At 45.1% G+C, this 12,310-nt stretch overlaps 1 protein-coding gene across 1 annotated transcript in view; it reads left to right on the top strand.

The window, feature by feature from the left end:
• Positions 1-12,310, top strand: part of LOC119431118 (nucleolar protein 6) — a 50,239-nt gene that overhangs the window by 23,086 nt on the left and 14,843 nt on the right. The window contains exons 12-16 of the mRNA XM_037698592.2: positions 2,224-2,489; positions 7,055-7,283; positions 7,681-7,804; positions 9,427-9,581; positions 11,934-12,097. Of these exons, the coding sequence (XP_037554520.1) occupies positions 2,224-2,489; positions 7,055-7,283; positions 7,681-7,804; positions 9,427-9,581; positions 11,934-12,097 (938 nt within the window). The remainder of the gene's footprint in view (positions 1-2,223; positions 2,490-7,054; positions 7,284-7,680; positions 7,805-9,426; positions 9,582-11,933; positions 12,098-12,310) is intronic.

The following is a 12,310-nucleotide window of genomic DNA, read 5'->3' as shown; positions in this document are numbered from 1 at the left end:
GCTTAAGCAGTTGAGATTTTTTGTATCTTAGACTTATTAGAATGCAGTTGAACTCGCTACATTGTGCTTATTGGTGGAACACCATAACAGCTGGCTGAGTTGCCATGTTGGGTAGCAGTTATGTACCAGCCATTATGAGCACATTTTTTAAAGTCTCAGAAAATTGAGCTCACTGTCTTGCAGCAGCTTCCACTGCTTCGAGCTGCAGATTGGTTAACAGTTAATTAGAGGCAGTGCTTAAAACTGGGCATGAAGCAGGTGGCAAACATAAAACAAGCACTGCATAAAGCAGACAGCAAACACAACCGATGACAGAAAGAAGATGAGAGAAATTGATGCTCCCGCTGCTTCCCCCCTGTGCCTACTCTTAATTGGAGTCAAAGCGATACGGACACAAAATCAGAAAATTTTATGGAAATGCTGAAAATGAATCCTCAGTGTGTGGTTACACCGAAAAGAAGTAGTCACCTAGCTCATTTTTGAGCCGATGGCTTTATTTTTGGCGTTTTTGTGAGTGCGCGCCTCGCCGCCCGACCCGTGGGAGTTGGAAGGCATGTCATGTCACATCACCCTCGTCGGAAAGCCAGCCGGGCGGCCGCGGTCATTTGAAGCGTGCCGACGCCGCCATCGCAAGCATGGTTTCGAGTTCTGGTGCCTCTACCAGCGATAAGTACACGTCTGACGACGAGGACCATTCCAACTTGGCAAGAAATATTACTGCATACGGTTACGAACCTTCCGTGTCATGCGACGAAGAAGAGTAGGCGGCCGTGGAAGTGCCGGTCAGGTTGTCGCGAACTGTAGCGGGAAGATTTCACTCTGCACCAGACACTTGTGCAAAAATTATTTGTCATTTCCTCTGTAAACTTGATTTTTCAAGAGCGTGCGCAGGCAAGGCAGTTGTGGGGTACTTCAGCACTGCGTGGATGACTGAATAGTAGTTTATGCCGTCGGCGTGAGCAACTGCTGTGAGGTATCAGTACCTCCGAGACTCTCACGTCCACTTCGCCAGCCGCCCGACAGATGGCAGCACCTGTCTGGCGTTCTCCCCAGTTTTTCCTGCTTTTAGCCTGTGGAGAAGCAGAGTTGTGTGTGTGTCTGCCCCGCTGCCATGTAGGACTGATCTCTTGAGTAGCGCTCGTGCGCTAGCCTTGTATTGAAGCAGAGCTGTGTGTGTGTCTGATCTCGTGAGTCGCGCTCGCTAGCCTTGTATTGTTTCACTATGCTTTGCCAACATTTAAAAGACATTATTGCCTTCATGCCCAGCGTGGGCATCTCGCCCTAGCCTCGCCCTCACACTGCTCAAGAAGGCTGCAAGTGAACGAAAACAATACCGACATATTTTCGCCTTCTCTTTTCAAAACGCCACTGATCATTTTTTCCTTGTGTTTTCGTGAGAAGACCGATGGCACAGCATCAGGCTTTAGGCGTTGCCTTTTGAGCGGCATGCCGAGGCTTTTCAGCACAGCCGGGCTGGTCACATAATCATTGTTGATGAAGCGGTCCGCGCAAATGAAGTCATTTTTAGAGGTCTCTAGGCTGGGCGTGATGGCTGACAGGCAGGTATCCAAAGTTTACACACCTTCTCGTGCGACGGCGTGTCACGACTGACGATGCTGTTATAACAGCAATGTCTGGGCATTTTCTTCCGCCACAATGAACGCATCAATACCAAGTGACGACCGCGGGAAGGTGCATGTAAGACGCACCACCTGTGTGGAGCGCCGACGGAGATAATGTTTCAGACAGACCACGTGCGAAGATCGCCGAAAAGTGTTAAACGTGGCAAGGGACCGACACCCCCGCAAACACTGTGATGGCTGTGGCCGACCTTGGCCGCTCGCGCGGGTGGGTGTTATGACGTCAAATTTCAGCTTCTGCCGGCGGCCGCTTGTAGGCAAGGTGCAACAGAAAATCGCAAAAAAGATGTTTCTCATTCTTTTTTTCAAAGCAGCTTGTTGTATTCGTCATTTTCAACTAGTTCAACTTTTGTTCCGACGCAAAAGTATCCCTTTAAGGACTGACCCAGCTAATATATGCAATGATTCTGTGTTTTCAGAAGCGTACGCTTTGGGCTGGTTGATTCATGACTTGAACAGAAAGAACAATGCAGTGGACTGGACATTGTCTGTCCCTTCATTGCGTCATTTTTTCTGCTTCGTGAACCTTCCTCCATTTTGTAGGTTCCAGCAAAGTTAGTTTCATGACATCTTTGCCTTGCAGTGGAAGATCAGTCAGGAGCCTCCGGTCGTCCGCGAATCCCTGGAGATTGGGCTCCTCCTCGATGCTGCGCACTGCTACGCCACGGTGGAGCGCGGCCCAGCCGCAGACTCCCCGGACGCGCCCGCATTTCGGCAGCTGTGGGGAGACCGATCCGAACTGCGCCGGTTCCCGGACAGCAGCATCCTGGAAGCGGTCGTCTGGTCGGGCAAGGCTGCCTGTGAGCGTCGCAGCATCGTGCTCCGGATTGCACGGCACCTCCTATCAAGGTGCAAATATTGTGTATGTTGTATTGCATGAACGAGTTATGTACTGCGCGCAAAGTACAAGATGGGCAGAGAGAAAGGTGGGACAGAGTGCAGACTATCAACCTTCAGATGCTGCTTTGCCAGTCAAGAACTAAGTTTTCAGCTTGATGTCATTTAGTGGCCATTTTTGTGCGGTCAATCACCTGCTTGCACAGTATGATGGACAAAGAAAGGGTGGTAAAGTTTTTAAAAAAAACTGCGATGTGCGATTCTATTGAAATAGTGAGTGCTCATGTTAATAGGTGAATTGATAATGATTTGAGGCACTGCTTACTAGTTTACCTGATTAGTTGTGTACCTTTCTGTCCAGCTTGTGACCTAATACCAGGTCAAGGCAAGCATGCCACAACTTGCGTGTCTTGTCTGAGTGCAATGCTGGAACAGTAGGCCATCCAAGTCCTTCTTAGAAACGTGCTTGGGAAGTGCTCATATCCTCTGCATGTCCTAGGGAAGGATACAGCTTAACTTGAAATGGAAGTGCTAAACTGTGCTATGGCGTGACGCATGAAACAGGTGTTTGCGGTGGCTCAGCTTGCCAAGAGTTGACGTTTCTTCTTTTTGGTATGACATCGTTGCGAGCACAAAAAATGACGAGCACAGTTAGACAGTGTGAAAGACAAGTGCCAACTTGCAGCAGTTCTTTTTTTTTTTTTTTTTGCACAAGGTGATTAGTTCAAATGGATTTTTGAAGACTTGCATGGATCATATAGCACAATTCAGTCTGTTCATGTGCATGACCTGAAGAGACAGGCATTACTTGCTTGACTAATCGCTATGTCTGGGTAGTTGGCTAAAAAGATTCATTAACATTTTATTGTCTTTAGAACATATTTTGCAGTTGTGATATGAAAGCCAAGCATTAGTGAAGTTATGTGTGCTTGCTAGAGATTATAACACTACCACCACTTTCAAGATTCCCATCTCCAGAACTTGGTCTAACAGAATGAATAGACCGATCCCACCAGCCAGTTTCACGACGCCACCGCTGCCGCAGTGCATGCTGGTACTTGTAGTCATCCGGCCGCTCCAGCCGCCCGGAGTGCCTGTGCTTTCTGTATCCGAACGATTTTTGGCAATTTTTATGGTTCGTGTAGAGCCATCGTGCGATGGGAGGATTGACCTGCTGCGTTCCTGGCTGGTACAACAACCACACAAGGGACAAAGGCTTCGGATTCTATGTGTTTCCTAAAGAGCGAAGGCTTCGAGAGACGTGGATCCAACGGATTAATAGGTGGCACTGGGTAATACACAGCGTGAGAATACGGGGACGAATAGCCGCAGCATTTCGATCGGGGCAAAATGCGAAAAGACCCGTGTACTCAAATTTCCCGGAATTTATAGATTATTTGTCGATTATCGATTAGCTATTGATTGGCTATTGCAAGGTATTGGCCACGTATTTGGGCTAGGCCAAGAACTACCAAGTCATCCCCAGCATTTCCCGAAATTTATTGATTATTGATCGATTAGTTATTGATTGGCTATCGCAAGTTATTGGCCACGTATTTGGGCTAGGCTGAGCACTACCAAGTCATGCCCAGCATTTTCCGGAATTTATTGATTATTGATCAATTATCGATTAGCTATTGATTGGCTATCGTAAGGTATTGGCCACGTATTTGGGCTAGGCTAAGCACTACCAAGTCATCCCCAGCATTTTCTGGAATTTATTGATTATTGATCGATTATCTATTGATTGGCTATCGATTGGCTATCGCAAGGTATTGGCTACGTATTTGGGCTAGGCTAAGCACTACCAAGTCATCCCCAGAATTTTCCGGAATTTGTTGATTATTGATCAATTATCGATTAGCTATTGATTGGCTATCGATGACTTGGTGATGATTGGCTATTGGCATTTTTATGTTAAAAACGCCGCCTAGCTTACTTAAGAACTTCCAAACTTCTAGATATCGCTGCTACCGAAGTCTGCAAATCGTGCGCGAAACCCATGTATGTAAGAAGGGAACGAAAGTTTTGGCGCCGCATTTCAAACCTGTCTCCAACAGGTATACAAATCCTATTATGTCCGTCGCTAAGCAAACATAACGTTGCAGTCACCGAGATGCACGTGCGCAAGAATAGTAACGCAAAACGACCTCGTACATCAGCATGTACTACATACAAAGCTCGAAAAAATACGATACTCAACGCGTTATAAGCGGGTAACAACCGAAAGGAAAGAGGAACAGGCACTTTTCAACGTTCGCCTCGCATGCTACAATGAACAGCCGATGTAATTTCTTTAAATACATGACGAATGTTTCTCGGTGGTGGAGTCGCAGATATGTCTGGGAAGCTCGTGCGCAGTACTCAACGAGCGCGGACTGCGGTGGTGTGGTTGACTAGTTGACTACAACCAAGATGGTGTCAGTGCTACTTCCGGAAAACCGGCGCATGCGCAGATCGGTCGGTGGGATCGGTCTATTGATGTTCCAGTTAAGATTCTCCTGAACTGCTGGAGGGGTTTGGGAAACTGGTAACTGGAAAGCCAGTGTATTTCGTAGCACAGTTTATGGACAGAGATCATAAAAGTGGGGCTAATCTAAGGATGTCCTCTAAGCAGACATGACTCTGCTACTTCAATTTTTTAATTGCAGCTAGTGCCCTCAAATGAACAATTAAAAGTTAATATGTGAATTCTTTTAATTAGCTGTGTGGACATTTTGGACTTCTGTGGAAGTAAAATACACCTCTTCCAGAAATCCACCTGAAAAGATGCAACAGTGCTGTCATAGTTGATTTTTTTTTTTTTTCAAATCCTGCCAGGGCTAAGAAAAAAATAAAAAGTAAAACAGCATTAGTTGTAGCACAAACAGGAAGGAAATATTCAGAACACCTGTTACGCTTAATTATGCAGGCGTGCGAGCTCTAGATCGTAAGTTTGACCCCGGCGGCATTTCAATAAAAAACAAACAAAATGCAAAACATTTGTGTTCACTTAGATTTAGGTGCATGTTAAAGAACCCCAGGTGTTCAAGATTAATCCGGACTTCCCCATTATGGTGTACCTCATAATCAGATTGTAGTTTCAGCATGTAAAACCCCAGAATTTATTTATTTATCTATTTATTTATTTACACTGGAGTGCAATGGGGAGTCTCTCTATGGTCTGTTTTCTAAGCAATATATAGTCCCAAATCTACATTCCATTACTTAAATCTGGACACTGTTACAAACACAGGCCACCTTAAAAGCAACACAATGCATACCAGTGGCTTTTGACTTGTTTGTGTTTTTTATGCCGATAGTACATGTACAGTGCTCACATATTGAAACGCGACAGGCAAAATTTTGGGTAGAACGCTTTTTCTGTGCAATTACTCGAGAGAGCCATGCCTTGTTGCTTTGAATCTGGTCACGAAAGGTGACGCGGACTCTGATGTAAGCGTATGAGTCGAGATTGTGCCGATGTCACACAAACTACCGACGGTGGAAACAAAAGTATGCGCGTTGGTTAGGCCTAAATTGTCGCGTTTCAATCCGTGAGCACTGTACAATTGACGACATACACTTGTCATCACAGATGCCATGCACAGAGGTAACCTCAGACTAATACAGTCAACTTCTGTTAATTTGACCCTGAGGGGACCAACGAAATTGATTGAATTATCTGGCGGGTCGAATTAAACAAGACGCAGAAAAAAACGTTAAGACACATTGATGATTCACTTGGCAGTATTTGCCCAATTCTAATATGCCCCCGAATCAAACGTACGCACGTTTTGTATGTGTCCAAAGCAGGAAACTGACATAAAAATGACATTAAAGCTAGACAAAGTAGAAATTGAATGCGTACTGAATTTTTTAGCAACAAAATTGTGCAAGGGTCTAATATGTGTTGCACAATGGGCAGTCGGTTTCCTAAGTCAGCTTCGCCACACGGTGTTGTAAGCCCAGTTTCACCGCAGTACATCCTATTATGCGATAAAGCATACGAACGCCGCAAAGGCGGTTTTGGTTTTGTACTCAATCGCACCGTGCAGGCAATTTTCATCCAAATTAAAAAAAGAAAATCTGTGCATTAGAATTGGATAAATACCATAGCCAGTCATTGTGAGCTGACTATTGTTAGAAAGTCTTCCTAAGGCAGGTCGAAATTATGTTTTTTTTTAACGTGTTTTCAACACATTCACTGTCCCCTAAGCTCTGCCGAGACAGACACTGCCACTAGAGGAATCGCTATTGGTGTCGCCGTAGGGGTCAGGCACGTGTTTGCTGACTGATCAAGTTCCAAGTTATTCAGTGAAGACCATTTTAGGATTGAAATAACAATAGGTTGGGCCCGTACAAATGCATGGGCATTGGCCGGAACCTTCAGTCGGGACCAAATTAACCAAAGTCGGGCATTTGGAGGACTGACTGTTGGGCTAGTTTGTTTTGGATAATAACTATGTCCGTTATGAATTTGTGCCAATTTACGATAGTTAATATGGGCTTTTGCTCCAGCCACAGATTTGTGCCTCAGCAGGTTTCACTTAAGTCTGCCCTGCAGAAATAATGTAAAGAAAATTTTTCTTTGGTAGGCATGCCAACATCGAAGCATGCACCGTGGTTGGCGACTTCCTGGATCCTCTCTTGTGCCCACCGGGTGTCGACTTTTCGTCATCGCACCCTTACGGCACTGGCGAAGAGCTTGGCGAGGAACTGGTCTCTGTGTATGACGAACTGGCGCGCTCCCTGCGTCGTCTGCACGACCTTCCGCTTACCGTGTCGTCTGTCAGAGGCACGTCTCCTACCTTGCGCTTGACCGAGGTGAGTTTGCTCGGGTGGAACACCCGAGGTGAAGTGCCTTGTAATTTCACGACACAAAGTTGCTGCTCATTCTTGCTTCAGAAGCAAGAATTGCAAAACATTTCATCTGCCTGTTGACTTCTTCCCATGTGTGGACTCTTTATTTTTCTTTGTCTTGCTAAAATACCATTATTGGAAGCACTAGAGGCTTTAAACTGTGAAATGTAACTGTTGTGTTGTGAGCTACGTGCCTGCTCCAAGCCAATCGCCAACCAAAAGCAGCCTCTATTCAAATGACCTACATGTATAAATGCGTGTTTGTGGCTCCATCTCTTGATGACAACATAAACCGTAACACAGAGACACCCGGTGTCAGTTTTCACCACGACAGTAACTTTACCAACCTTATGTGCTGCAGGTCTTCCCACCTCTGAAGGGGGCTTTGGCAACAGATTTCGGCACGGGCTTTGTCCAGGACAACGTCTACACGATACCCCTTCCGTTCAAGGCCCACGTCCCACACTTCGTACCTATCTCGACAGGCAAGATTTTCTGACATGCATATTTAATCCTATCTACAGTGCAATGCTTTTTAGTACTTTCCAGTTTTTATGTTCTTTTGGCTGTCTGATAAGAAAGTCTGAGTTATCTGTGCTCTTCTCAAGTATGGATGGTGACTGCCTTTCACATAGCTTATAGTAATGCTAAAGGTAAGCATTCTTCAGTCAATCTAGAATGGCGAACTACTCTCTGAAAACTCTATTGCTTCATTGGTAACGAATTGCGTAGTAGCACAAAAATAAATTTGAGGCCAATCTTCTCTTTTTGAACTTCACGGCCATGCTGCAATGTGCATGATGTAATGTCGATAGCACTAATGTCGAAGCATTTTCTCCCAGCACTTGTGTCTTTTCTGGGCCAGAAAAATCTCTACGAAGATATTCAGTCAAGCTGCATAATTATCTGCGAACATAATGCTTTTTCTAACGCGAAAGCATTTCTTTGCCTAGTCAAAACCAAGGTCAAATGCGAGGCCGCCCAAGGTCACAGAGTTTGTCGCCAATGCGCGCATCCCCGTGCGCCTGCTCGCTGACCGCAATTTGCTCGGCGCCTTCTTGCTCCGCTCGCCGGTATGAGTGTGCGCACCACAAATAGACGTGACTCGGTTGCGCTAGGTGTGCTATTTGCACGTAGGCCTCTACGTGGAGATAAAACAATGAGCCCTATACTCGGGCATATTCGCAGACGTATTCGGTCCGCAAAAGCGAAACCACGGCTCCGTTGTGTAAGTACGGTGGCTTGGCTTCGCAGGCATGTGCCACTTTCACACAATCTCAGAGGTCGCGCCTAGCTGTGTCAGCCCAGTGCAGCGCACTACAGTGAGAGAGAAGTGTAGGCACTGGTTTTTAGCACACTGTGTACAATCATCATCATCAATATGTGTCGCGGCGCAGCTAGCTTCGCCAGCTACGTGTCGCAGTGAGAGAGGGGTGTGATAAAATATTAAGTAAGTCCTACTTGCGCACGCAGCTACAGTCGGCGGTGAGGAACACCAATGTTGCTCATCGGTGTACAGTGAAACCTTGATATAACGAAGTTGTACTTGCAGCAAAAAACTTTGTTATATTGAGAATTTTGTTATATCGAGGTTTTGTTAATTCACTAGAACTAAGATGGGGAAATAAAAATAGTTCGTTACATCGCGAATTTCATTAAATCAAGGTTTGTTATATCGAGGTTTGACTGTATACGACGCCCGAATGTTGAACTGCCACGCTGAACGAGAATATGCTCGGTGCACAGTGGTCCGTATTTTTTTGGTTTCGGAGAAGAATCTAGCTAGTTATATCCATTAAACGGAACAGTGTTCGTTGAAACGAGGTTTTAAACACATTGACCTCTATAAGGATTTCAAGGGGAATACATTTTCTTCGTTATATCATGTTTCATTATAACGAGGTTCAAGTTTATCAAACTAATCCCCCCCCCCTCCCCCATTTTTTTTTTTCTTTTCAGGGTTCAATATATGGGGGTATGACTGTATAACCAACCTTTTTCCACCAGATAAATGAGGATATAGAATTGGGAAAGAATGCCTTACCAGTGTCACCTGGTTAAATGAACTTTAAAGTAAATTACCAACTTTTTCCCGAAATCTCTGCAGTTGTGGTTCACATGGAAGCCACTGGCAAGTGGCCCGACGACCTGGAAGCCCTGCGCCGCGTGAAGGCCGCGTTCCACCTGACCCTAGCTCGACTCCTGCGCGACAACGAGCACTTGATCACGGCTGCACACCCGGAGTACGTCGACGTCTTCAAGGCATGTGGGCTGTCTGAAATTGGGGATGAAAAACTGTTCTGACCATCATGGCCAACTGGTGCTACATCCTAAGACAAATTTGCGCCCCTTTACTGTTAGACTGTTATGACGAGTACAGTCTTGTCTCCAAACAGTACTCGTCATCTATTTTGCATACTTGCATCTTCTTCTTTTAGGGGGAGGGCATGTATCTTGAAAACAAAACAAAAAGAAAGCAAAAAAAAAAAACATTTTTGTGCGTATAACTTTCAACAAAAATGCGCAAAAATGTGATGATGATGTATGGTGTTTAATGGCGCAAGGGCCAGATAGGGGCCAAAGAGCGCCAGGCCAGTGTTCATGAGTTGACAATGGAGCAATGAATTGCGAAAGGTAGATGTGTCGTGGCTGTAAAAGGGCCTAAAAACAATCGCTGTAAAATGCGTAAAATGTAACAGTAAAGTCGGGGTGTGGGTTATATGCAAATTTCACCTTGAAGTGTGGCTTCATGGCAGTGCACCGTGGGCTGCCGGGAAGACTTTAAGGCCAGGTTCTCTGCCATTTCGTTTCGTTGTCTCCTAGGGAACCCCACCCCCTCCCTACCCTTGGGTGTGGAAGCTGCCCTCTCCTCTCCATTGTCGCCCATTCTCCTTCTCTTTACGGATCGCCATTTTGCATTTAATAGTTAGCGAATGTAGTCACTGTTGCATGTGCTCTGCAAGCTTTCTGCTTCTTGGATTAATATACTTGCCAAAGGGAGTGCAAGAAATATTTGAAAAAACTAAATTTTTCCACAGTGCATTGCAGCCGGCTAATGTACGTATGCTATCACGGCCATCCTGGTCGCATTTGAAAGAGCCATATTTCTGCAATTTCCCGCCGCATGGGTTCCCTGTTCACCCATCAATTACATAGCAGAGTGTATGATCAGAAAGCAGTCTCAGTCAGTCATTGGGTCCGTGCCCAGTCACTGATCAGGTATATGTGACTAAATGGCATCCTGAAATTTGCGCAAGTGGGCAGCATTGTTTGCTTCAGCCTTTCAACGAGAAGTGTGCATTGTTATTTTGTGGTACAAGCAACTTATGTGCAGCAATGTCGGATTCTGATTGAAAGTACGGAACTCGGCACTAGTTTGACGGAAATGAAATGAATGAGACTTCCTTTAAAATTACTCTTTGTTCGTGCTGGCTGTCAACTGCGTTGGTGCTCGCTAGTGGCCTCAAGGGATGCGGAATGCACCACACCTGCTGAGACCAAAGTAATCCTAGCAGAATCGCCTGCTAGGGGTCGTGTTCCTGACAAGAGCTTACATATACCTTTGGTGGTTCTGGTATTCTTCAGACTCCCCCCCACTCCACATAAAAGGGGGGAGGGGGGGCAGAGGGGACAAGAGCTGCATTTCAGCATTGCACCGTGATTGCGCATCCAGCAGTACTGTTCCCTAAACAAGTAGAAGAGAAACGCGAGGACTTGACCTTCGGAGGCGAAATGGAAATCTGACATGTATATAACATATACAGTAGAAACGATGGAACCCAGCCTTCAAGACGCAAACACCAGGAGAGAAGTAGATGGACACACGCTGGTACTAGCAAGTTTAATGAAAACAACCACACAGAAGTTCGCAGGGTGTTTCAGCAAACACTTTCAAAAATTATTCAAGGTTGCCTGCGGCAGATAGCACAATTCAAATTCATGAGCTGGTCTACTCGAAGAGGTGGACATTACCTCCACAAGAAATTGAAATGCAGAATCGAATAATTAACAGAAATTCACTAATTAAGTTTTTAACTATAATTACCTCATGGCCCATATTGCAATTTACAAATTGTAGCCGTGGAGTTCACAAGGCGGATCCACTTGGAACGAATTCTCGGGATGACCAGCTCATTAACTAGAATTGGGCTATCTGTCACAGGCAACCTTAAATTAATTTTTTAAGTGTTCGCTGAAACACCCTGTATATTTTAGTGCACTGAAACGCACTAAAATAGTGACAGTTCTAGGATGGTGACATGCGCTTGAATGAAAAAGCTAACCTATAGGGTTGTACAAGTTGTCTAAATATAGAATATGAATTAACTAGCTCTGTTATTCGACTCATAATTGATTTGGGAATTTGATATTAGAAGTGTTTGGTCAAATAGTACGAGATAACATTAGTTCGGTTTACAAACTGAAAAAAGATATATATATATATATGAGGGAAACACGATATAGTAGTGATTTAATTTGTCATATTTTATTTGATTAGACAGTTTAGGCATTCGAGCACTCTGAATAATTAAGGAGTGATTACATCATTGCAGCTGCATGATGCTTTCTTACTGCAAATTCACATGACTGCCTCTGCTGTTTCTCGTGTTTCAGGGGGGCTTTGTATTTCGAGTGCGCATCGCTGCCCACAAGGAGATTGGGCTAGCGCGGCAGACTGTCGCACCGAACGGTGCCGTCAAGGTCAAGGACACTGAGCTGAGCACCAGGATTGAGTACGAAACCGAGATCTTGCCTGGCCTGACCAGCACATTGCATGGGTGAGTCGGCAGCACATTGTGCACAGCAGTGTTTTACTTAAATCAATTCTAAAGAAATAAAGGGCATCACTGAATAAGTTTAGACTGGTTATGTATTCTTTTAAAACTCCTGTTTCCAAAACTTTGGTTTGTAAGAATACTACGAAGCGTTTGATTATTGCTAGAGAAAAGGATGGCTGAGCTTCCCTTACTTGAATTTTGTGCCAGAACCTC

Source organism: Dermacentor silvarum, chromosome 10, assembly GCF_013339745.2.
Source record: "Dermacentor silvarum isolate Dsil-2018 chromosome 10, BIME_Dsil_1.4, whole genome shotgun sequence".
Classification (NCBI taxonomy): domain Eukaryota; kingdom Metazoa; phylum Arthropoda; class Arachnida; order Ixodida; family Ixodidae; genus Dermacentor; species Dermacentor silvarum.
Note: the sequence above shows the minus strand (reverse complement) of the source record. Positions and strands in the feature narration are given on the sequence as shown.